Consider the following 27,650-nt stretch of genomic DNA (forward strand, 5'->3'; position numbering starts at 1 on the left):
GATGAGATTGGTTCTGTCAGAAGATGAAACTCTTCATTTGGTAAGGTAGGTGTATTTTTTTTTTGGCTAAATGGCTGTTCAAAATCTCAGCATGTTATCACACAGTGATGCACGGGAAAAAAAAGACTGTACTAGCTGTACCCTCCACCTTCACCCCAGAAACATGGAAGAGCTATCTTCACTTCCCCAATTTATTTGGCCTCTTTAAAAGCTCCACGAAGGACATCTGGATCATAGGTTTGTAGAACTCTCTTTTTTTATCTTGAATACAGCATAATCTTGACATACATCTCTTTGTATGGCTCATGTCAGTGACAAAGAGCTACACAGAGGTAGTGTCCTCTGTACCACTTTGTCATGTGCTTTTGGAACTACTTTTTGATGCAATTTTAAAAGTATTCTCTGTACTGAAGATAAAGATTTGATGCATATAAGGTAAAGGTTATGAAGGCTGCTTAAAAATTTTGGTATTATGTCAAGAAAACTCCTTTTTTATACATTCTTGAATGCCTGGATGAGCAACAGTGCTTGAACGGATACTGAAAATTGGGGCTGGACGTGCATTTGGTAGGTTCATGCTCTTAAAAGCAGGTCACTATGTGTAAACTGAACTGGCAGCCTGGAGTGGAAATGTTAAAGACTAAATAAATAAAACAGGGCTGTTATAGTAATCAAAAATAAACTGTTTTAATTTTTTGCTTTGCATAACTAACAGGCAATTAACTTTCATTGACTCATGATGTGAAAAGTGATGGAGAGACAGATACTCTGCTTTGGTAACCGTCTGACAGTTGGGAAGAATGTTTTTCTTGACAGTTGATTAGGGGTTAAATGAGCTGAATAAATCTGGTAATTTTTGCTGCTTTCCCCGCTTAGTATAACAGCTATTATATGAAGCGTTTTTCCTTACATTAGTTGTAATGACTGACTTTAAGTGATTACTCTGTTGAAAGAACTGGTTTTGATTGACACAGATGTCTTCTTGGTATTCTTAAGAGCTGCAAAAATGGCCGGTGCAGATTGAACCTGCAATACCTTCTCCCTGCTGCCCCTTTCCCCCATAGTTTAGGCACTTATTTAATGATGTTTATTCTACAAGATGTTTAATTTTATGGTCATCTTAGAAGTAGCACGTGGATGTAGGTTAAAATATACCATCTCTCTCTGAAGGAGAACTTCAACCACAGCTTTAGCACAATTGTCTGGAAGAACACTGATGTGTAGGCAACTACTTAGGAGGTTTTGTCTTGGTCATGTTTTGATAAAGCATGATTTTTTTTGAGGCAAATAATCAGGCTCCTGGGTAAACAAGGTAATAGTGCTTCATCTGCAACAGAGGTGGAGAATTCATCTACTGTAGCGCTGCTGGCTGTGACTGTCTTACTGATGAAAGCAGCTTTTCACAGCCCCTCGTAACGTGCTGTGCTATTTCACTTGTGACATTTCAAAGTATGTGATTGTGTGAAAATCCTGGAGTGAATTGTCTTTTCAAAATTTTAGATCAAAAGAGAAATGCCAGAACATCAACAGGAAATAAAACATTTTTATTGAATATCTGTGTAATATGTATGTTATTTTAACGACAATTGGAAAACTCTACTGTGGGGAGTCACTACACAAAGTGAAACAAAATATAAACCACCTCATCAAAAATGAAGGTAAAATACAGCTAAAGTTGTCAGCTCGCGGGCCACGAGCGATATGGCAGGATAAAACACCCCAAACATTTCTACAAGATACAGAGAAAACCCACACAGAGAAACACTCAAGCAGGCAGTAAATATACACAAAGGCAACTAGGATCTTTCTACAGCATCAGATTCTAATACTTCACACAGCTTTGTCAGAAAGGTACATGTGGCTTCTTTGAGGATGAAAAATGTCATCTTGGTCACATGGCAGGTTCAGTCTCTGAGAATCATTGTACCTTACAAACCAGTTCTAGGGTGACGTTCAGTCTGGCAGTGTAGGAAGAGAAAGCATTAAGAATACCTTAACACAGTAAGTCAGTCCTGGCACTTTGAACCTGCAGCTATCCTGAATGAGTAACTGAAAGCTGGAGACCATGAAGCTCTTAGGCTGGAAAGCTGACTGTCTATTTCTTCTCTTTGGTGGGGTTTGGTCCTTAAGGATAAGATTTTTAAATATTCCAGCTTGATGCTTTGCATGTATGTGCCTGTTTCTATCAGAAAATGTCTCGCTTGTGTTTTTTCTATGTTTCATGTAAAAAAGAAAGAAAATGGATCTTGCTCTTCTCACTTTTGGAGGTGGGGAGAGATACAGGCTTTTATTCTCCTCCCAGTACTTTGCTGCCGCTTTTACCCTCAAAGTACCGAAAACCAGGGATGCTTGGCCATCCCTGCACTGACCTCTGAGACTGTCACACCTCTCCCAGGGGCAGAGCCTTGAGGGAGGCTGTGGAATTCAGTTTGCAGTGCACAGTTCTCCCATTACATTCATCTTTGTTAGACACAGAAGACTGATAAGAACACTAATAGTTAATTCTCATGCCTCCCTCCAAAAGCAATAGCATTTCCACATTTCTAGGGTAATTTGCATTGCTAAAAATAATGAACTCTTCAAAAGCATTATAAATATATTCACAGCTTGGAAAGATAAGCGAGGGGCCTCCCAGGACGGTGCATGAGCTAGAGGTGATGCCCTGAATGCCTTGATGAGATGGTGCAGCGGAGGTGCCATGCTGGGGAGCTGTAAGATGACTCTACGGGAAAGCAGCAGGGGCGAGGGCGCTTGGAAACGTAGAGTATTGCACAGGGCTCGACAAAATGCTGCGTGGTCAACCCATTCTCTAGAGCATCCTTGTCCCCTGCATAGCTCTCCAGTTCTACATTGGTCCGTAACAACTGGAACTGCTTGTGCTATGCGTTCCTTCGGCAGTGCAGTAGAAGGGAATGGCAGTATTATTACAATATCACTACGGAATAAATTGGTTGCTATCCACTGAGAAAACTACATTTCTAAGCACACACGGCAGTCACAGTGATACACAGAGCAGTCTTTCAAGACTCTTATGGAATGACTAATAGCTTCATAATAGTGCCATTTACTACATAATAACATTTAAAACATTTAAAAACTCCTCCTGAAACGAGCATCTAGTATACAGAAGAGGTTGCTTCAGTTTTCTAGAACTTGTTCTTTGTTTTCACTTTTTTTTTAAAGGACAAATTAAAACTTAAGTATAAATAGTATATAAAAGGTCACTAGCTGTTCTCTTTTGGCTTACTTTGAAGTGCATTTAGAACTATGGCTAAATTTTGTCATCTTCTGATGGGATTACAATACTGTCTGTTTACCATGAAACTATTTTGTATAATAAACTCACACGGCTGTGTCTAAAAAATATTCTGCATTCCTTCTAATCTGAGTTAGTATCATAAAATATTTTGTTACAAAGTCTAATGTGCAAACTCATTATAATGTGAAATTGTGGATGGAATTCACAGTATGCAAATTTTGTATAAAGGTGATAATGGAGAGCTACTCTTGTTTTCATGGCAGCATTTTACTACTGCTGCATTTCCCTCTTACCCCTCCCTCACTTCTGCAGTGGTCTGTCTTCGTATGTTAGATGAAATTGTTGCCTCCTGTGGAACTGCTTCCTCAACTTCGAATCTAAAGCCATTTCAGTCTGTTATGTGTTTGCTTTGGAATATATACAAAAAAATTATACCCTGGCTTCTGGCTACATCTCCATGAGGTCAGCCATGGAACTGCTCAGATCATGCTAAGTTGCCTGTGAAAGAAGTCTACCCAATTGGATTTGCCCCTCCAAGATTCACTGTGGACGTGAAGTGTGTTATTAGGATGGTCCAGTTGAAAGCTCAGATTTAAGTTGTCCTTTAAGATGTCAGTGTAACACTACTAGTGCCTTACAAGTTGGATATTTTTTTTCTGGAATGCAGACGATACAATAGTTACCCTATAATATAGTATCAGCTCTCCTATATCTCAGTCAATTTACATAATTTAAAATAGAACATCTTATTAAAAACATCTAGATATACACAGATTAGGAAACGCTTACAACATACAAATACACAAACTAGAAATAAATTCTCAGCATACTGATGTATATATACAACTGTGTGATACAATAAATAATTTCTGTCATGCTCTATCTACACATCATATTGCTTAAAAGAAGAGTAGATCTGGGGCGGGCAGTGGTGAAATGAAGCGCCTTTAAAAGGCTCTCTACATTTAAATTTGTGCAAATTAAAATGGGAATTTTAAAGTACAACTGATCTGTGTCAGGAACACATGGCTGGAAATGAAAGGACCCATATTACTGAGGTATTTACAGATACTGGCTAAAGAGCACTATGTGGGCAAATGCAGAAAGGCTTCTTCGTCTTTTTCTTTTTCTTCTTCATAATTTAATTTAATTTAATTTAACTTAACTTAATTTACTTCTTGACTGCCAGCATGGCATCTACCTCCTCCTCGGGCTGTAGGGTGTGCCACTGTGCGATGGGCCGCCGGGGGTTGGCCAGCATGTCCGACCAGTGCCGCAGCTCCGCGCCGGTGCTGTTGTAGCCCACAAAGACCTTCCCGATGGCATCGTTCTTGCCAATCTTGTCATAGTCCAAAACAGTCACAACAATTTGCACTTTCTGTAATGAGACAGAGGAAGAGCAGTGAGCATGACTGTAAGGGGAAGGCTGGCAGGGATGAATGTGGGGACAGCCAGCCATGGAGAAGTCATGAAGGGGGAAGTGTGAGACAGCTGGAGTAGATTCCCCTATGAGGGGATGTCTTGGAAAATTCAAAATTTTGGTTTTGCTTCTTGTGAGCCTTCCAAATAAAATCAGGTTTACCACCTCCCTGTTAGCTTGAAACTTGCCCCCTTGCACTGAATAGATTCATATGGAAATTAAGGCTGATTGTTTTTCCTTTAACAGATTAACAACTTACAGGTGAGTTAATTCAAAAGTTATGCAATCTTACACACCCTTATTTTTCAAGTAAATAAGTTAACAACTAAAGTCCAGAAATGGCTCTAAGTTTGCAATGCTGTACTCCATTCTGTTAGTTGCTTTTCTACTTCTTAGCAACTCCTACCCATCCATCCAGTAGGCTAGCCAGGTATTTCCAGATCAATTCAGAAGATAGCCCTTATGGTTACTACACACCCACACCCACACCCACACACAGAGACATGTGTTCTCATCTCTATGCACAGGTGTGTGCACTTGTGCACATGTACAAGCATGTGTGTACACTGTGTATCTTCTGTGTATTTACAGAGAAATCTAGGAAACGGGCTGGCTGCCCAAGGGAGCTGGAATGGATGGATAAACCCCTGGTGTCTCAGGGCTCTGACACTGGCACAGCCTACGACTGAGCTGATGCTGGAGTGCCACTTCTGTAGGAAGGGTGACCTCTGGCAAACAGGGTTAAACAGGTCCCACATGGTCTGTGTGAGCCCATCTGTTACAGCTCAAAGACAATTTTCCATCCATTTAGGCTGGGGAACACTGGGAGGTGTTTGAGCCAGGCCTTTATGTTTGGAGTTATGTGCAGATGCACACAATTCCTCTCTTTCAGGTCTTTAATAATTGTCAGAAGAGCATAAACGGCTATTCCTTCAGTGGAGTGGTGTTCTCTTGCAAGAGCACTTGAGACTTTCACTCTTATTTTACAAAACTGTAAACACTTCTCCTTATAGGGGTTTATTTTTAATGATGAGCATACAGTTCTTTTCCTGATTACAGTGTCAGCTTCCTGAATAGAAGGAAGAATGCCCTGAAACACATTTCCAGAAAAATCCTCTATTCTCTAGAATTAGGCTTTTAAATTTAAAGCTTTAAATATATCTACAATCTGGATCTCTTACTAGAATGATTAATTTCAGGGCTTGTAATAGGATTATCTTTTAGAAGTAGCAAGACCAGAGTCATGATGTTTATTTTATAAAGTCCATTTCCTTACAGGATTGTAACAGCTCACTGAACTAGAGAAAGAGATGATTCCAGCAGGCACTTAAGTATTTATATGGTTGCTGATGACAAAAGTATACATCAAACTCAAGATTTTCCCTCCCCAGAGCCCTCACGATAAAAGGCAATATTCTGAAGCAAGTATTTCTAGCTGCCAGAATTACATTTCAGTGTTGCTGTTTGCAATACACTCACTTTTAATGGTACCTCCCCAAATGAACACTTATGCTTTAGATACATGGTACATTCACAGATATAAAAAGTAAGCATGAGACTATTTTTTTGCACTACAAAAAAAAAAGCTTGCCTGCTCTACCTAGAAGCTTGGGGATAGTTATTACTGGCTTTTTTTAATGTTAATCATAAGAAAAAAAATGAGCACTGTAAATGAAGGACCCTTTTCCTTGCTCTACAAAGATGTAAAGAACAGCCAGCTCAGATATTTAACTTGGAGATGATTCTCCCTTCATGATCTCTGCACTAAACCTACAGAGAAATGTGAGCATCCCTTTGCCTTTGTACCACATATTAAAGGAGCAGCTGCATGGCAAAACCCAAGAGGTGCTAGTAGAAAAACTGCCTCTCCTAGTAAACACTTGGATTAGCAGTTTCCATGGTGTGGTTAAGCCCTTTGGACTGAGAGGGCCTGGAGACACCGCTGCCTGCAGAGGCAGTCTGCTCTGCATGTGGCAGGACACGTGCCTGATCTGCCAGCAGCAAAGAGGATTTGACTTCCCTGTGGTGTTCTCCCATTACCCTTGAAGACATCACTTTCTTTCTCCTAAGAGCCAGAACCCATAGTCCCTGTACAATTGTCGAAAATGTTAATGTTTGTCTCCTTTAAAATTACATAGATGTATTGCTATTGACCTGCTTTCCCCCCATGACCTCTCTTCATTCTCCAACAATCAAAGAACTTGTATAACCATTATTTTTTGACAGTGAAAGTTTGCTTAATGACTTTTATATGAATAGCACAGGTCACAGCGATTCTACCATAGTAAGTCTAAATAACATTTTAAATGAGTTTTTCTAATGCTAAAATCACTTCAATATCCATCATGCAGTAGTCTAAATGTAGTATTTTATAACTAACTCAAAATAAATTGGCAAATGACCAAAGTCCATACTTGCAGATTCAAAATTGGGGCTATAAGTAGATAGCTAAAAGGTAATTCTAATAAACTTATTAAAAAAAAAAAGGAAGACAAAAATTTAAACCTCTAAACCACAATACTTTTAAAATAAACTACACACACCCACTTCAAAAAATTACTTTGAATTAGAAGGCAAAATGGTCAAGTACGAAAATTGTGCCTTACCATGCCAAAGTTTTGACAGGGTAATTTGGAGGTAACCATTCCAGCTCCTCAATCCTATCCCTATTTGGAAATCAAGATACTCACTGCCTAAACTGCCACTTGATTTGATTCACCTCTTTTTGCCTCTGGGTCTTTGATCCTTGTGAAATCTTCCACAAGCACACAGACCAGCTTTCATTAAAATCAAGAGAAATTAGCCCCCATTGGATTTCCCACTCTTTGATTCCTAGAATCCATAGACACCTGTACATGCAGTACTACATGAAGAAATTCTAAATGCATCCAAGTCACTGTGCCCATGCTTCACCTTGTCTAGTTTTATTATTTTTGTTAGAATCAATTCAATAAAATGCAAACTACTTGAAAGGTAGGCCTTGGCTCCTGGGCTTCTCTCCAGCCCAGCTGCTATCAAAATCCAAGATACACAATGTGAAAACCCATACCATGCTCTCTTCTAATGAAGAGGGGGCTCCAAGTTTTGTCCAAGCAATTTAAACACATTAAAACTTTTAAACTACAAGTTTGAAAGCATGGAATGTAATTTATGCCATAACCTCTCTTACAATCCACAGAAGGATGTATTCCCAGATGTTTTAAATAATAGTCATTTAAACTGGGAGGCCCCTGACAGGACCCTTTCCCCACTCAGCTCCACCCAGAAAAGCTGTTTTATTGCCTAACATCTCCCCAGCCCTGGGGCTCTGTGGCCAAGGTGGGAAGCCAGCCTGCAGTTCTTTTCCCACATGCCTCCTGAGATGGCTGAAAAAAAGCTTCTCTCTTGAGATAAAAGACAGTTAACATCAAAAAAAGTTAATTCTCATTCTCTCTCATGAGAGATGGTTTGCCTCCCAGTAGCTCAAAGATAGGCAACTGAGTCCCTGAAAAAAATTTCACAATGCTTTGTCCTGGTATTTCCCATTACTACTGCAGGTGACTTCCATCTCCCTGTGCTGACTTCTGAGACCCTTAGTTTTAGGTACTGAGCTCTGGGAGTAGCATCTGGACAACTGCTGGAGCTCTCCTGAGGCACTGAGAGAACAGGTACTGCAGTATTGACCCCCGAGATTCTCAAATGCCTTTTTCCAAGGGACATAGGAATCACTGAAAGTTTTCAAAGTGTAGTGAATAATTCCTGAAAAAAGCTGTGTATGAATTAGGTTTTACTTTAAAGGGGTGCTGCAGTGCTTTCAAAAAACAGGGCAAATAAATGCATAAGGAACACAAATTTATCTGATAATGCCAATTTATTATTTTAAATAATTTAGGGGAAAATGTAACATATGGCTTTTCTTTTATCCCTACACCTTTTTGCTGGCACATTCCTTCACTATCTCCCTGTGGATTTTTTTTCCCCCAAACCCATTTCTGTTAACAGAAAATGTCAGTTATCCATTTCTCACTGATGAATCAAAGCTTCCTAAGTACTTCACATTTTATCATTTCCCTCTTGAAGCAGTCACACTCATCTAATGTAGCACAGGGCTGGCACCTAGGTGCTAATGAAGGCATGCACATGTGATAATTAACAAGATTCCTGTTAAATATTTATGAGGGCTGAGAAATGGAATGCAGAGGAAAGACAAAACACTGTTTGACATTACCTGAATTTGCTCGAATGGTACTTCAAAGCTGAAAGACTCGTTGTAGTAGGGATTCAGAGTGTTCTTTTTAATTGTAGTCTTTTTCTTCTTCAGCCTCTTGCCATTCTGCATCAGATGGATCTTCACATAGGGATCTAAGCATTCAAGAGAAGAGGTAGAGCTAAGAAGGAGAGTTCAGTGTGTTTTCTACAAATTTTAATCCCATAGACGTAGGAGTAGATTAAAAAAAACCAAAATCAAACAAACAGACAACATTTACAGCTCATATTTAAACAAGTTCTTAATTTCTACTATAGAAAAGCTCCTGTGAAGTGTTCCTGATGGGAAAAGGTACAAAGTATTTATTGCCTTATCTCCTTAACATCATGAAGGTGGAGTAAATTCCACCTAACTTTGTTCCACAGCTTATTAACCATCCTGCAAGCATTTCTCAGCAACGGTTTGTGGGGTGGCTTTCCCAAGACCGGCGAGTGCTGCCAAATGCACACAGTAGGTACAGAGCTGGCATGGCTGGATGCTCCACAGCCACCTGGCACCTGTTCCCATCACTCCTTGGGCAGGTCTGTGCCGTGGTTTTCCTGTCCTCTGCCCTCCCTGGTGAGCTGTGACTGACAGGGTCCAGCAGTGCCTGGCAGGAAAGGACTCTGTCCCTTCAACAGCAGCCCCTGCCTCAGTGCTGCACACAGCCAGAGCCCATGGGGGCCACGGGGCTGGTATAAATTACGGACTGGCTTTGCCATTCTCTATTGAATTCCCACTGTCATTTCAAATGGCTTCTGGTGGCAAAGAAACAGAACTCATTTGGTACCTAATCAGGTGTTCCTTGTGAGAGCAAACCTTTCCTGCACATTACAGCACTGATGAGGTATCTCAGTGATGTAATTTCAATGGAAGCTTTGCCTGCTTAAAAGAATAGCACCGTGAGTCCTCAATCCATCACTAGAGCCATGTGCCATGAGTCTGGAGAGTGAACTAACATTCTTTCATGGAGCTGGTAATTAGAAGTACCCTCATTGAGTTCAGCTATTTTTCTGTTTAGCCTTACCACAAAGCAACATTTGAGGCACCTCAAGCTCGTATGTTTCAACAACCTGTATGGTACTGTCACCAAAATTTGGGTAGGTACCTCTCTGGCTTTAGGCAGATGAACTTTGATGTAGATCAAGGCAAGCCTCCCTTGAGTGAGCTGGTAAGAGGCATCTAAAATACCTGCCAGACATAAGTCACCTGCAGCATAAGTAAGGGAGTCTGAATGACACAAACTATCAAAGGAGAGGGCTTCTCCTTTCCCTCCTGGGAAAAGGCTGGGGCTACAGAATAAGGACAAATGAACACTGCACTTAATATGAGCAAATAATGCTTTATGATTCTGCAATGAAATTAATTTTTGGTAGAGTAATTGCACTCTTCTACAGTCAAAATATGCCTTTCTCTGGAAGACCTGGGTGATTAGGACAATTAAGCTACTGGAGTCACTTGATCACAGTCTACAGTTCCTCTGAAGGAAACCTAATTTTGTGGTAGTAGATTCTTCAAGACAGCAGACAAGGGTATAAAAAGATCCAATGGTTGTGAGAAGGAACTAGGAAAATTTTAACTTAGGAGTAGGCACATATTTTAGAAGTAAGATGGAAACAGCTGGAGTAGCTTCTCCAGTGGTGAACTCTCTGTTACAGAGGGTTAAGACTCCTTCTCCCTCAAAAGACTCAAAGTTCAAACAGAAATTAAATCGGGGTAGGTTTACGCTTCAGGCAAGATGGGATTCTAAGGGTTCCTTGTGGCTGCACAATTCATGAATCAAGGAGTATCATGTGAAGAGCAAAATGCTAGCAAAAAGCCAACAGAGGTCTATTTCTTTTTTAATACTGAGTTCAACATCACTGCACACAGGGTTTTGAAGATGGAGAGGAGGCGAATCTGGAATTCTTCAGCATTAGCTGGTACTTGAGAAAAGCTCATCACTTTCCCTGATGCTCCATGCAGAATGCAAAACTGTGCTAACTTCAAAATGATGGTTTAGGTATACCTAATACATGCTAAGAAAGTTTAGTAGTCAATGAATCAGTGGCAAAGTGTTAAGAAATGAGAATGAGGTAAGATGCTGTAAAAATATAATTTGAGTCACTAGACTGGAAGGCTAAACAGTACATTAATATATTATTATTAAGGGTATTAGAATGGAAAAATTTATTAAAATAAATGCAAGTGATATAGGCCAATTCTTTGCTGATCTGCGCCTTTGTACAGACAATATACACAGGTTTGATGATTATTCATATGTCCTTAAGGAACTGTACAGTAAGATTTATAAAGGGATGCAGAAATATTCCTATATTGGTAACAAAATCCATATTTTGGAGAAGAATATTTTTAAACTAGAAATCAATGTATCTGAATGCTTCTACATCAGTGAGTACATTCACTTTTAATTACTTGCTTCTACTGACTATCTATAGTTTCTATCTTCATGCTTGCATTAGAACAAAACCTGACCTAGACAACTCACAGCCATAGGACAAGACCCACAAGACACATTTCTGTGGTTTCTTTTTCATGTTCTGATCAGTTTCTTCTGTTTGTCAGTCTGGGGAGTTGAGTCAGGCTCAAACGCCAGTTGTTTAGAGGAAAGACCCAGTGGTGCCACTGTAGTGCAGAACTGAGTGGCAGGGGTAACAAACAGAGCACAGAATGGGGCATAACAATAAAATAATCCATCTTTCTTTCATCCGAGGGTAGAATTGTCATGCTAATCCAAACAAAACTTAACTGAAACCATGTTCCTTCTTTTCTTGTTTCATGGGAAAGTATTATGTAAGTTTACTCATCACAAACATTTAAAATCAGAACAGGGTGTCCAGCTCAAGTAAGTGGGCCACTAGAGATTTTGGCTGAGTTTATCCTCATTAGATGGTATATCCACTTCCTTCTTTTTGAAATATCCTGATCCTAACTAATTCTCCCCTCTCCTCATACTTCTGTGTCCCATACATGAGCCCCTCCACCACTGCCCTATCTCCAGTTACATTCTCCTGTGCTCCACAGCATTAACTCCCTCAACTCCTCAGTAATCTATCTGCTTGCACTCTGCCCAAAAAACCTGATACCTAAGCACGGACTTTCTTGTGACTTCATGAATAAATCTCTGAAAGAGACAAATTCTCTTCCACTAAGTAACAGAAGTTGAACTGCTTGGAATCAATTAGTGGAAGAAGGGATGATAATCAAGAGAAAGCAGAACCTCTGGGAAGTGCCAGTCTCCAGCGATTTTTGTGAGATAAGGTTTAGAGCTAATGGAAACGTCTTTCCTCTCTACTTGCAACATAACCTCAGTGCTGGCCCCATTAGTCATTCTGAGTAATACTTTAACATGTAAAGGGTCTCACTGAAGAACTGAGACTAGTAAGGATGACAGAACTGATATTACAGCCCTGCAATGACAAATTGCCTGTTAAATGCCTAGCCTGGTCATAAAGGGCAATGCCAATGAAAGTAAGTATTTCTCTTTATGTACCCTGGATAGTTATCTGATTCCAGAGTAAATATCTATCTTTAGCTAAATAGATTGCAGCCCAGAATATTAATTTCTCTCCATGGGTAAACATCACTGTATTTTTAGCCAATTTGATTCCTTTCAAGTAAACAGGGTTATAGAACACATCACATCCCCAGGTATCTCTGGATGGATCACACTCATCTATCTGGAAGAAAAGATGTTGCACTCAGATGTCCCTCTGCTGAAGGAGACAGAATAGCTTTGTGTCCCTTGCTTAATAATCCATTTTAACCACTGTATGGGACTAATTAAAATTGTGCTATTTATTCCCTCATTAACAGTCCAGCCAGGAATGCTAAAAAGATGTACAGTTCACAAGTAATTGTGTGTTGTGCATCTCACAGTAATGTCTCAATGGAGGCTAGTTGAACTGCTTTTAAAAGATGGAGAGGACCAGCTGACACATTTTGTTTTCATGAAGTTTGCAGTATGATGACAACACATTATTTAATAAGTAATCAACATTGAATGTAATGCCAAGATTTCTACAGTAATCTGGACCACAAGGCATATACATATATATATATATATATATACACACACAGACACAGACACAACTGGATCTCTCTTAAAATAATGACTAGTTACAACAACTCAAGAGAATTGTGGCAGAAGACAATATGTCAGGAAAAGCTAGAACTTGAGAAGGACTGTTTTTCAAGGGTTTTCAGGACAAAAAATGTTAGAGGGGTAAGTAGTTAATGAAAAATCATTTTCCACATAGGTAGGAGAGAATTCAGCATGTAAATTTCCATTTCTATGGATCTTCAGAAAAAAAGAATCAACAACATAGCTTGGAATGGTTTTACTACAATGGCTTATTCTGAATGCAAACAGAAGGACAGTGCCCATCTTTTTTAAAATAACATGGAGGCTTCTGCAACCTAATGATAATATGAAAAGTAAAGCATCTAGAAGTTGATAAATTTGAAAAATGCCACAGAGATAACACTGAAATTGATTGTGTGTGCAGTTAGAGTCCCAAGGCTGTGGGCAGGGGGAGCTCAATGGTTTAAAGAAAAAAATCCCATCCAGGTCTGTGCAAAGAGATCAGAGAAAACCCTCTACAAGCTTTGAGAAAGCCTAACATGATTAACAGGAAAAAACATGAGCCAGAACAAACTAGTCATAGATACACCTGAATAGTTTCATATGACAAAACACAGTAATAAAATGTTCTCAACTAAAATGTAGAAATGGTGAAGAACTACGGTGCCAGAACTGCCTCCAGCTGTATTTTTGTCTTCAAAATGTTCAGGATAACTGGATGCTCATTAGCATGTGTTTCTTCCCATCAGAAGAAAATTTATGCACAATCCATGCCAAAGCTCAACATCACTGACATTTAGAGCAAAAGTGTCAGCAGACAGTGGAGTTTCCATTCCAGGAAGCAGAATGAATTAATGAAGAGCTTGGAAATTGATTCAAGAAGTAAAGAAAATGAGGTTTGGAAATGCAGCTTTGCAAATAGCTGTGCAAATGCAGTTAGGACAGAGGTGACATGCAGGGTGCATTGTTAGTGCCAGGCTAAAGAGCCACTCTCATCCTGCAGCACTGTGGAAAGCCAAGGGAAGAACAAGCCAGGGGTTTAGACCAGAGCTGGAGCAGGGTCAATAGTGCACCCTTAACCTGTTCCCCTTCTGTGCAAACAAGCTTCAGGTGAAGTTCTCTGGGCAGGCAGTGGGGAGAACAGCCATTTAATACAGCAAACAACCTTATTTTCTCTAGAGACTGTACCAGGGATGGAGGCTGGCAGCACCTGTGTGTCTCTGGAGAGAAACAGCAGCACAGGCCAGAGCTGGGCTATGGAAAGCAGCAGGGCTCTAAGTGCAAAGCAAAACAGGAAGAACTTTGCTGGGAGTTCCCACAGATTTGCCAATTTTTCCCAAGAACCATGGGACATGCTCCCTCTGTGGGCACATAAACCCTTCCTCCCAAGGGACAGGGACAATTCACACGATGCCTGCGGCATCCAGGCCACGGATAATTTCCCCTGACTTCTCCTCTTCTGTTCATTCATGTTTGGATGAGAGCAGATAAAAAATCTCTGAAATAATGAGTTTAGAGTGATACTGGATTTTCTCAGCTGGTATTTTTTCATATTAATGGAAAGCTTTGAATGGGAATGAAAGCCAGAGGGGGAAAAAACAATATATGGTACAATGACTAAGAAGAAGCACAAATACTTTCTAGACTGAATAAAAATTATAGTTTCTATTCACTGACACAAACTGTTGGGCCTACTACCTTCCTCCACGAATGAACAAATTAAAGTTAGGACATTATTTTTAAGGAGCAGCTGATGTCCCAAGAGAAATATTGGAAAACACTCTCACATTGGAAACAGTTCTCTTGGCATAAACTATATGGTTCGTAAGGTTTTTTAAAATCAGATTTCTTTAAAAATAGGACTTTTAAAAAAAGTTGATTTGCTACATAATGTCCACTCTTCAGCTAAAGCTGATATTTTGTTACTCTCATCACACTTTCTATAACCCTACCAGGCTGCATATTACTTGATCTTATGGACCAAGTCTTTATCAGTAGCCGGGGATTGAGAGGTGAGTAGCAAAAGGTTATTTGCTGTAGGTTCCTGTGCAGGGTCTATGCCAGTTCTGATGCCAGCAAAACATATTTTAAAATCCCTTTTACTAAGGGGGTTGAGGATTGAGTGGTGGAGACTGTCCCAGCCCCAGCCAGAAGGGTACTGGCCATGGATGGGGTTGAGAAGCTGCATGCAGCCCAGAGGGGCTGTCAGAATGGCCATGAGAGCTGTGCACAGTTTAACCCTCAAAAGCTCCTATCACACTTGCCAGTGTCTGTCTGTGCCACGGAGAGGTGCTCCAGACCCAGTGCACACACACAAAGCACATGCCCATCAGGCTCCCTTGGGCTCATATGCTGCAGTGGAACAAGTTAGATGACTTTGGGTTATGTATTTCCACCAGCATCTTTAAAAAAAGATGCTGTAAGATGGGGTAGTTTATAAATGAAAACATTTTTAAATTTAATATTCAATAACATTAGACAGATTCTCATAGGAATAATGGAGTCCAGGAATCCCTCTATAGTGGGGAAGAAGGGGTTGATATTTATAAAAGTAACAATAGCCTGCTAGAATGAAGATAATTAAATGGAGAGTGTAGCAAAGCAGTCTCAAAATAACAACTCTTCACTGGTGTGCAGTTACATGAACATCAAATTGCTACTGAAATGCTGAATTCAGAGAACCAGGGAGCTTTGGGAAGAAGGAGGTGCTGTAAAACTGTCAGCCAGCCAATGATTCCCTCACCCAAGAATCCCAAACTGTGGTTGCTGAACATGTAGAGCTGACAGTGGAAAGAGAAATGCCCACAGTGGCCTAAGGGCTATTCAGCCAGCCCTTGAATGTGCAATTCCACCCACAGTGCTTCCAACTGGAACATAACAACAAATGTTACAGTGCCAGATGGGGAAAGTAGCAGAAAATGGGTGGTAAAAAAAAAAAAAAAAAAAAAAAAAGAAAAAAAGAAAAGCCAAAAGTCTTATTTAAAATCAGCACAAATTAGTGCTTATGAGTTTATGATTAAGTTGCTGCCAGAGCAAGGACAGCTGATCTGTCTGTTGTATCCAAGGGGTTCATTTCAGCACAGTTACACACAGGTAAAACAAACAGTTTCATAAAGCACAACAAATGTGGGTTGAACCAACAGGAAAATGCACCTTGAGTTTTGGCTGTGGGTAAACACAGAATACTCTTGTGGAAAAGCAATGCTACTCAACCAAGCACCTTGTAAATGTGATTACATGGAAACTACATGCATCAAAGCAATAAACCTTGTTCCCTTGTACTTGCACCAAAAGGGGAGGAACTGACTGCTTATGAAGCTTGAATGTAGCGAGGAGGGGGAGAGACAGCATGGCATTGTAGAATTTTAACATAGTGGAGAAGGGCACCTGCAATCCTCGATAACAAACAAAGATATAAATATGCATATTGCAATGCCATGCTTGTATACAAGTAGGAAGAATATAACAGCAGCTGAGATGAAGTAGGTATTTATATCAAATAGTGGAAATGTATTAATTTGAGCTGCTGATACAGGCAGACTCTCCAGGACAGGAATCCAGACTGGAACCAAAGCAAGCTGGCAATACCTCAGGCAGCAAATTCCAGCAGACTGCTGAGTTAGAATTTAGGTAATGCCTTTTGATGATGTAGAGGAAAAAAAATTAAATTGATGGCAGTGAAAATACCAGATGATAATACACAGAAGCTTAGAGAGATTGGAAGGACTGTCCTCAAGTGAACTGGGGAGGAGGGAAGGGGGAATACACATGGACAGGCAGAAGAGTGAAGAGAGAATCAGAAGCACAGATTACAGAACACCTCAAACAAGCCAAGTTAAGACGCAGTTCTTGTGGGATGTCTTAGCTGAAAACAACAGGAGCTTGGGTACATAATGATGTTCTGCACAGGACTGTCAGTGAGTGCCTTGAAGCCCTCGAGAGCTGGGCTGGTTTGGGGGCAGAGCTGCCCCAGCTCACTGAGGCACACACTGCTGAGTGGAGGCCTGTTTTCATTATTTCCCTGCTCCCAGAACCCTACCCATCACAAAGACCCCAAGCCCCAAATCCTACAGCTGTGAGGCAAAATAACCTCAAACTTCACTGAGAACAGATAGGCATTCCAGTATTACTGGGTAATAAAGAAAACCACATCTGAGTGAGTGTCAGTATTTACTCCAAGGAATTCCTCAACCCTGAAACACAGAGAAAGTCTGTTAAAAACAAAAGTTGCTCTAACGAGCATATTAGCAATTTACTGTAGCAAGAATATACATTTGTAGTCCAAACTCTCCAAGTCAACATTGCCACAGAAAGGTTTTATAGCTTGACTGAATGTCAGCATGGCACTACTGTGTTGTAATTGTCTTTGCATGGAAAAAAGTGAATACACTCTGCTAAGGGGTAATCTGTACTCTTCCACAGAGGGTTAGAAGCAACACACTCAAAACCAGACAAAGTCAGTTATAAGGGCTGTCTCAGGTCAAAACCACTAACTATCACATTGCTTAACCATGAACATTTTCTTCAAATGCAGCAAACCCAGTTATGTTCCTGTATTCCACCCATAGCCTCACAGGCCAAAATAACATTAGGTGAGCTGGGAGGAGAAGGAGAGGATAGAAAAAATAGAAAAGCAAAGCAGCAGGGAGTTTTATCTACCTGTGATCGAAAGGGTAGGAAACACCCAATTACCTTAGCTCATACGAATGAGTCACCGGAAAAATGCAAGCCATTATACCACAAAATAATTCCGATGCTTTTAATAAAAACCTAGCCCTGCCACTTTGTAAACAGCTTCTCTCATCCGGGTAAGCTTTCAGTCCCAGACAATGTGAAGGAGACATGTATTTTTTTCATTCTGATGATGAAACTAGAAATAGCACAGAACTAATACTGCAGGAATGCTGCAGTAAAGAAGGCATAGAAAAAATAGTGTTACAACATCAGTGTCTACTGGTAAAGCAGCCTGATCTGAACTCTTCACAGCTGAGAAACCAACCATAGTTATGCTTTATCAAGATTGATATTTATTTTAAGAGCATATAAAGACTTTCAAACTACATTTCATTTATCAGTGGCTACATGTATAAAAGGATTTCATCAGCATCCCAGTCCTCAGTCTCAACTTGAAATAATACTCAGCACGTTTTCTACCTGCAAAGTTTATATAAATCCTAGTTCTGATTTTGTTTTCATTATTTTGCTGTTGGATTTGAGCTTCAAGGAAAAAACCATAAATGGAAGGAAGAAGCTACATGAATGCAGTCTTGCTTTTAGCCTACAAAATGTGCATTCAGAATTATTTGGAGAAATCAGTCAACAGCTCTCTTCCCCCTCCTATTCCTGCCTCCCAACACATCCAGTGTGTGTTCAGTGGGATTTTGGGAATTCATATAGGCTATTTGTGCCACCTAATTTTAGCATGACTTAGGGGATCTAACTCTTTACTGCCTCAACACACAGACCACCCATCCCATATATGAAACCTAAGGCAACACACAATACAGTTCGTTTTTTGAACCTCTTTTAATACAGAGGCCACAAGAAACCTTTCCCTATTCCCTGCTCAGAGCCACGGCTAAGGACAAGCTTAGCTGATGGGCTTCCTGGCAGTGAGAAGACTCCTAGAACACTGCAAGGCAAGAAATGCATCTGCTCAGGGAGTGGAAAGGGCTCTTCTGCATTATGTTTCCCAATATCGTTGGGAAAACCTGTTTTATTTTGGATTAAATTTAACCACAGTAAGGAAAAAGAGATCAAAAGCAGATTTTATTGGGATGGGCTATACCTTTGTCTTCATCCCATCATGAGAAGTTACAAGATGGGCTAAATTTATCAGCAATTTCAACTGAGTTCAGCTAAATTACATCTGTTTTTCAAACTTGACAGCTCAGTGAAAACCTATTTTTTAGAATCCCCAACCCCCCCAGGTTTTAGAAGCCTGAAGGTCAGATTTTTAACTTGAGTACTTGCAGAGGAAAGGCTGGGAGGCTGCACGCCTGCTCACATTCCTGTCGATTACACATAATCAGAAGCAGTGACCTGAAACTTAAGGCAAATTTTTACTTAGACAAGAGTAACAGTGAGATTATGTTTACTGAAGAGTCATGGAAGTGCTGAAGTCCTTGGGAGAACAAACTGTTTACTTTGTTTTTTAACTCCAGACAAGTTCCAAGAAAGAACAAAATGAGGAGTTAAGAGCTAAGATTCAAGGAAAAGAACAAGTGTTCAAGGCCAACAGCATCTGCATTAGGAACACTCTGCTGCTGAGAACATTAGTCCTGCTCTAAGACAAGAGGACAGACAACTTGAAAAATGGTGCCATTAGGTGAAAGGTGGAAGCATTTCTAATACGACCAACAGCTCATGCCCCAAATTCTTCTTCAAATTGCCTCAGTTAATGGCACAAATGAATATTGGACTGACATGTTCACCACTGACTCTACACCACTCCAGTTTAAAAGTCAGTCAAATGTGACACAACCTTTCAGAAATCCAAGGGTACGATAGCTTCCAGCTCAGATACCTGCTATGAATTTCTACAGCAGATAGCCAATTTGGTACAAAGTGGTGGAGTGTGCTTTGCTGACAAACCAGACTGAATCTGGGCAGCTCAGCACATTTCTGCCTGCTACTCCATTGAACAAGATCTTGATGCAGTCTAGTCAGTGGATCATGATCTGCAACAAAATCAAATAACCCGGGAATTCAAAAAGCATATATGAATTTCTGAAACCCTTTGGATCTTCAGAATTGAAAGGAGGAGTATTTGAAAAGAGAAGCTTGAGTCTTTTTGGTTACTAGATGAGGAGGAGATGCTAGAGGAGGGAAACTACTGTTTTTATTTGTAATCAATAAATAGAAATCATAGTAAAGGAAAGGTGGATGGCACTGCTTCCAAGCCAAGGTAGTACTCATTGTGAAAAACAGAGAATAGAAATTATTTCAGTAAAACCAAGCTCATAAAACAGTACTCTTTTCAAACTGCACTCACCAAAGTTAGAATAGGTTTTCAGAAGTATCAAGTATTTGTAGGCAGGTCTGTTTTCAAAGACACCTAGCTCCTGTAAAAAATCACTGGTATGAAGATGAAGCAATGAATTCCCCTGGAATTCCAGGCTTCAGCTTTCCTCTGGAAACTCCCATTGAACATTTCTCTGCATTAGTCAGTATCTAGGTGACAGTAGGATTTTTTTTTCTTCTGAACAAAGACAGTCAAGACATTCACTCAGCAGCAGTAAGAAATAATTTAAATTCTTCCTGTTTACTGTATATGCCACAAATGGCAATCAGCAAGCAGTAATATTAAACTTGTGGGTTTCAGGTAGACAAAACATTTCCTATTAAAAATGAAGATCACTAACGTTGAAAAGAATGTACTAAGGAGAACTGAGATTTTAAGTTTAAAAAAATGCCCCATTTAGCAAACAATAAACCTGCTTTTCTGATACTTTCAGGAGAGAAAGGGGGAGAGAGAGGGAGTGCCTCCGGTTAGCTTGCCATTAGCACAAAGGAAAACAATTGCAGGGCTTAGTGAGGATTTAGCTTTAACAAATACTTATCACAAAGTCATGTCACTGCACACTATTGTTCTGTATTTGGAATGAAATTAATTTCCAACTCCACATTAACCTTTTAGAGCCCTTGCTTGGCAGAGGAATTTAATCCTTTGGATTTTGGTATGTCACCAACAAAGGCCATTTCTAAATTTGGTGTGTTTGATAAGACTATTACCTGAAGAACTTCTATTAAAGGGGAAAAAAAATCAGTTTATTAACAGTGGGTATTTCAAACCACTGAAAAGTTGAGCGTTGACTCAAATAGGCAAGAAAAATGAAATAAAATTTAGGAAAGCCTAAGCTTTTTTCAATTCTCATAACATATAATTCTTCTGTCCTATAACTGACCCACTGATCCTGTGACTGTATGCTCTCAAGCCATACACTAACATAAAGAACTTTATTGTGATGAAGCAGATCTTTAAACTTTGTGAAAAACAGGCCTTCGGATGTGACCAAGAAAGACCATTCAGCTGGGTAATGGGAACCAATCTGTAGCCTTACCATGAAGTAAGGGAAAAATGGTGATTTAGATAGCAGTAAAAGCAGGAATTTCAGCACATGTGGGGAGGCCTATTTTCTGGTCCGTATTAGTATTAATGCAACAACTGTCTTTGTTGGGCTCTGCAGGACTCTCTCCCTGCTGCATTCCAGGAGCTGAGAGGAGTCCTCTGGAAGTCAGACAAAATCTGCTGTCACTACCATATTAGGAATCAAACTGAGCAGCAAGCGCCTCCGGCTGAGCGGAGATAAATCAGCAGGGAACGCGTTTGCCTCCCAGCCAAATGAGGAAAGCCAAGTGATTGAGGAAACAAAGTAAATAATAATTAAAAAACAAATCCTTAGCAGTAGGAGTGACTGATTCCTTTTTACTTTTATCATGCTTCTTACTGAAGTATAGGTCCAAACCAGATTTACAAATATGAGCACACCCTGTTCCCTACATTTCTTTATTGCTGCAGAGTGAAATAATCCCAAGACACATATCAGTGATCAGCTTCAAATGTTTTTAACTCATTCTTTTTGGCTGGAAAGACAGCATTAGACTGCAGTGGAGTTTAAATTGCTCTTGACATAAATTTTGGTTTACAGCCAGTCTGATCCTTCCACCAAGATTTCCTCTAATTACGGGCACAGTCACTCTTCCACTTGTGATCAGCCTTGTTGTAGTCCATAGCAAATCTCACCTGAAATACAATGTTTGCTAATGATTCAGCTCTTTCTAGAGGCAGAACAGAGGACTTGCCATCACACTTTGTATATGTGCATGGATCTATTCTGAGCATTCCTTATTAGAGAGGGTCTATAAGGTAACTAATCTATTATGGCATTGGCAAAGGGATGCAATTCCACATAGGTGCGATCGAAATCTATAGATTTTGTACCTGCTGTGTGTGAATGAGGGCCAGATCTGCAATGCATGCCTGTTCATAGCCTGTAAAAGGTGGGAAAGTCTTACTTTGGATGGCATGGAGTCCAAACACAGCATGATGAACTGTCCTATGAAAAGATCTCTGTCTCTACTGTCTGCATTGCAGATGCTGTGAGATGGTGGATGCTCACGAGATGCAGGCACAGCAGATGCCATCCCAAAAAAGAGGAAGGACTGCTGTGCCTGTACCCATGTGCCAGTCCCACATAAAGGCTGATGTGCCACATCCCCTCCTGCTCCCCAGCAGCCCACAGCACACCCATCCCACCTCCTCTCATGCTGCACAAGTACACACCCCACTGCAGGTGAGGAGGCTTCACAAAATCATGGTATGGGTAAGTTTGGGTTTCTATTTTGAAATCCAGGGAAGATTTGTTCTTAGTGCATTATTTCACAGAAAGAAAACAGTCTGAATAGAAAGAAAATGTAACAAGATGGATACATTGTCAAGCCATTGTTAACTGGTGTTAAGCAACACCAGCACTTCGGCCTTGGTAACCTTGCACGTCACTTGTGATTGTTGTCTTTGGCTGCAATGGGTAGGAAACTGTCACATACACACATTCATCTAATCATCAGCCACTAGACTCCCATGGCAACCATTCTCTCACCCAACCAAAATAAATGGGGTGGTCTCCCCACAGATCCTAATGCAAAGTGCTGTACAAATAGTGGCAGAAATAATATTTTGCTCATGGAAATATTACCACCTCTTTTGAGAGGAAAGGTGGTTTCTGAAAGGTGGTAGGCTAACAATAAAAAAGAAGATTGCATGTACTGTCTTGTATTCGTCCAGGGGAAGAAAATTGGTAGGATTCTGTCAACCAGCAGGTTGTCTCAGTAAAAATAAAAATAAGCAGTGGCTGAGGGAATGCAGAAATAAAATGGCACCCATGGCTTTCTACAGCTTTTGAGACAAGAATAAAGCTGCAGCTTCCTAATTATATAGTGCTCATCCTCTAGCATATTGATTTCATTGTTATATTTTCTCCTTTCTTGATAAGATGCTGTGGTTGAATGCTGTTGTCAGCTCCTAGTGTGTTGTTTTTCTAACAGCCTGTCTTAACTGTTCAAATACCCACGAACTATATCAACATTAGCAAATAAAAACTGCATATAACACAGCTGAAGATGCACCAAGATACTTCTATTCACCCTCAAAATCAAAGAAGGTAAAGCAGAAGCTCACAGGTCATGACATGAGCCAGCTGTATAAGACCATAAATATTCACAGGGTGTCACACCAGTAAGCATTTATCACCAGTGGGAGCCTGGAACCCAGACTCTGGGGCCTGGGAGAGCCCTCTGTCTGAAGCTAAATTCAGACTGATTCACTAAAAGGCAGTGTGGTGGCACCCAGAGGATGGAATTGGATAATTCATCCTACAATCACCTTGCTGGTAATTTGAGCTCTTTTTTTTTTTTTTTTTTTAAATCTAATCAAAGAGTCAACAAGGAGGTTACATCCCATTTTCTCAGTTATGTTTGTGTCTAATAAGAAATGCTAGTCTGCTGGACAGAAATTTAAGGGGAATAGGGAATGCTGGGGTTTGAAGCCCAGTGTGCTTCCATTTCAAGTTATGGTTTAAAATTGGTATCCGTGCTAGTGATTGAAAGGAGACAAGCAGGGCGGAGTATTTAACTGAGACCACACTTTGAATTAAGTTCACTAGATTTTCCTTTGCAAGACAGTTACCATGTATTTTGCCATAGATACTGCTCATCTATAGAGAAGTATTGTTCAACCAAGAGATGGTGCCTAAGGAGTAACACATTTACAGCAGAAGTTGCAGGTTGCACAGAAAAACAGTGAAAAGGTGTGAAAAATTGAGCTTTCATGCTGCTAAAAATTTCTGTCAATCAGCTTTTCCTCAAACCAGATAGAAGATAGACTCTGAGTCTTACTGTCACACGTTTGGTATCTCAATTAGGTTTTCACAAAAGAATGGCTTTCCGTGCCTTTCAAGCTCTAAAGTGACCTCTCTCATATAAATTTACCTACAACATGTTATGTAGTGCTCTGCAGCATTTCAGATTTATTTTTCCTAGCATCCATGTCATTCTAACCATAGCAAATTCCAGGCAGGGCTCTAAGCAAAACCCACAGAAGCTTTTCAAAGGCTCTTTATTTTCCTGCTTCTCCTTGAATTATCAGCACTTTTTTTCATAAACTTTTGAACTTGCCATAAACATGTCTTGGTATGTTAAAGTACTGTCCTTCACCCAACCCCTGACTGTGAAAATACAGCAGATTACAAAAAGAATTGACATGTACTTAAAAAAAACCCCAAAAGCCCCATACTCCAGCTTCATATGTTTTACTTTTTGTAAGTAAAGAGGCGACTTTGCCAACCATTTCTAAAGGATTAAAAAGCCTGCTGTGTCATCTCATATATCTTCGTTCAGTTTCTAATGGAGCCACAGAACACAAAGGCTGAGAGAAAACCTTTTATCATTTGCAGTTATCGACTAGGCCAGAATACAGTATTAGGAACCTTAGAAACTTTTAGCTAAAACTTCTTTGCTTTGAAGAATGACTGATCTCCTGAGTGAAGGAAAGCAGTCTACCCACAAAAAAAGGTTGTTATTATTATCCAGAAACCTAACAAATTTTAGGGAAAAATTATTGGGGGCACTTTGAATGACAACCTATTTTCTACAGTATTGCCACAACAGTCCAAACTTTTTGGATGTTTTTAATCACCTTATACACCAGCTTTGGAAGAGTTTTAGCTGCCTTCAATAATACGTCTTTTAGATAAAAGGTCTTCAGTAAGGTGTTTTATTTAAAAAAAGAGTTTATTTCTCAGAAGGCAAAGGCAATTTAAAGGAATTGTTACTTCAGTGAGAGTGAAGTTAGTGTTTTGTCCTGAGGCTCTTCATCCAAGATGCAGCTGATCTTAATGTTATGGGTTTCCAGCAAAATGCAGGCAGAATCCTTTTCTCCTTACAGCCTCTTGCTCATGCATCATGGCTTGAGCAAACTGTAAAGTCAGAGGTAAAGGCTGATATGCCAGAGTACTGCCCCAAACTAGGAGCCAAGATCTCTCCATAGCAATCAGATAAAATGCTATACTCTTAAATCTGAAACAAATAGAAAGGTTTTAAATTTGAAACAAATAGGTTTTAAAAATAGATTATATATATATAAAATCTATTTTTAAAACCTTTCTATTTGAATATGATTCCTGGGGTTATGTTTGCTTTTGCATCCATCTTCTCTTTCACTACGGATGAGAATCTTGACCTTATTCAAAGGCATCAGTCTATTTACTGACCAGAGGTAACCCACTGAGGAATTCTGGCATTGACTGATAGCCAAGCCAGCAATCAGCTCCTGGAGGTATTCTATAATTTGAGAAGTGTGGCTGCAAAATCATTGCATGCAAACTTTAAGAATATTCACTGCTGCCAACTCTTGTGATTTTATCGCAATCCCTGAGATATTAAGTATATTTCTTGAAGCTTTAGTTTCTCAGCATTATGTTACCATCAGGGATTTGCAGCTTGCATTTCAAATAAAATAACTTCTCTAACTCTCATGGCTAGAAATAAAAGTCTGAAAGCATTGAATCCAAAGCTTCAAATCAAAAGTAATTAATTGAACTAATATACTTAAAGTATATTTATTTTTAAGTCGAGCAGAAATCTGGGAACCTAGGTTTGGCAATGTCACTACTATCTCCTTTTTACAAACAGCATGCTCTAGAACTGAGCTGCTTGTGACCTTTTCCTTAGGTATTATTTCCCATTGCAACCACTGTCAACTTGCAGTGATAAAAGCTTTAAAAGCGTAATTGAGAAGGGTTTTTACTTGTAGTTTTGCTTGACATTTTTCCCAGGGAATTTTCAGAACTGAGTCAATCAAAATAAAGTCTTCAGAATCAATCAAAATAAAGTCTTCAGAAAATTCACAGTGTCCTCCTTGGATCACTCACATACTGAACTGAGGAAAACATCAGAACAGACATGGAAACCCAACCAGAACTGGACTGGTTGACTCTGTCAGGTCAGCATGAACTCACTCAGGTTGCCACCACTTTGGTAAATATTTTTCTAGCTACTGCAATCTGTATTACACTGTTTTTCCTGTTGGGAGATTTATCACTAAATATTCTATAGTCCTCTTCCAGCTCTAAGTGCAATAGAAAGCTCTTTTCTCCAGTATTATTTAGGTTTCCTCCTGGAGAGAAAATAAAGCAATTCAGAAGACTAATCAGACAAAAGTAGAATTTTGAAGTGCTGGACACAAAAAACTCTCCCTGCAGTTTCCACGGCAAAACAGCTGTGCCACATAGTTCTCAGATGCTGCTTGTCTATTTTGCTTCAGTGCTGTTAAAAATCAACCTCTGAGCTCAGGCAAGTGTGAAAGAAGGGTGGCAAGCAAAGGGAATGGACACAGGACAGCACTGACTCAGAGCAGGATGGGGCTCCTCAAGCAGGTGCTCCCATGGAGTCACGAGGTGAGCAGGACTTGGGCTGTGCTCTTCCTGTGGATCTCTCAGCAAGATTCTTCCTTCCAGCTGTTTGGAAAGGGACATGGGGAAGAAGCATGGGAAAAGCTCTGACTGCAGCTTTATTTATCCCAAAGATTCCTGACTAATCTGGTACTCCTCATGCAGATGTGCAGCACCTGTGAAAAACCTGCATTTTTTCATGCTGAACTGCAAACATCAGGTTTCTTGCCTGGTTTTGTTAACATGGATTAACAACTTGGACCACATTCATCATGTTTCTCCTGCTTTCTCTCTCACGTTCTAACTGTAGAAGGTAACTAGCTTGTACCTGTTTATATTGGGCTCTACAAAATTGAATCAATCTCTTTAAGAGAGACTTCCAGGGAGCAGTAAATATCCAGATCATCATTTTATTGAATTGATTGATAGCACAGGACATTTGAATTCCACGGATTGTTGCCATGGCTGCAACATGAATCAAGACATTTCCTTCCAGAATTCAGCAGACAAGCTCCTTTGTTTATTTTTCATTAAATTTTATTTGTACATGTAAAAGAAAAGGGGCAACACTGACCAGTCAGTCTATTCTTTAGCATGTACTCTATTTGACCACATTATTACTTCACCAAGATAGTATCTTCTGGCCAAACTAAAGAGGATCTTTTAGAAAGACAACAAACCAGATTTATGGACTTCAGCCTGCTCCATTAGCTCATATGCTCTGTGTTGGTTTCACATTAAATCTTGTGGAATGACTCTCTTATTACTTGTATTATCAACTGTCCTCATTGCTCTGAGGGACTTTGATAGAATTTAAAGAAATCTAACAAACTCAAAAACCTCCTAATAGCTATGTCTGACAGTGATACAGTCTTTCTTCATGTAAGGATTCTGAAAGTTTCTGCTTATGTGGTAGCATTCACACATGACTTAGTTTTCACCACTTCATGCTAAGAACTGAAAATAGCACAGTAACACAGTTATTGCAGAATACAGAAATTTGATTTACTAATTGAGAAAAAAATTATAGTTGAGCAACATTACATTAAGTTAAATTTTACAGAAGTATTCACAGCTATTACAAGCTACTCATATCGCCATAGATTCAGCTTGGTACAATGATGATACCAGAATATACTAAGCTTCCTTTAAGGAAGGTAACTTTTCTTACCTGTTGATTGCAGTAACTTTTTCAAAATCATATTTAGGAGAAA

At 39.8% G+C, this 27,650-nt stretch overlaps 1 protein-coding gene across 2 annotated transcripts in view; it reads right to left on the minus strand.

The window, feature by feature from the left end:
- Positions 1-1,523: 1,523 nt before the first annotated feature.
- The window catches only part of SYT1 (synaptotagmin 1), a 333,835-nt gene continuing 307,708 nt past the window's right edge, over positions 1,524-27,650 (minus strand). For both annotated transcript variants that reach the window (XM_030960947.1, XM_030960948.1), the window contains 2 exons: positions 8,887-9,020; positions 1,524-4,637 (listed from right to left, as the gene is read on the minus strand). In XM_030960947.1, the coding sequence (XP_030816807.1) occupies positions 4,431-4,637; positions 8,887-9,020 (341 nt within the window). In that variant the 3' untranslated portion in view covers positions 1,524-4,430. The remainder of the gene's footprint in view (positions 4,638-8,886; positions 9,021-27,650) is intronic.

This window comes from Camarhynchus parvulus, chromosome 1A, assembly GCF_901933205.1.
Source record: "Camarhynchus parvulus chromosome 1A, STF_HiC, whole genome shotgun sequence".
NCBI lineage: Eukaryota > Metazoa > Chordata > Aves > Passeriformes > Thraupidae > Camarhynchus > Camarhynchus parvulus.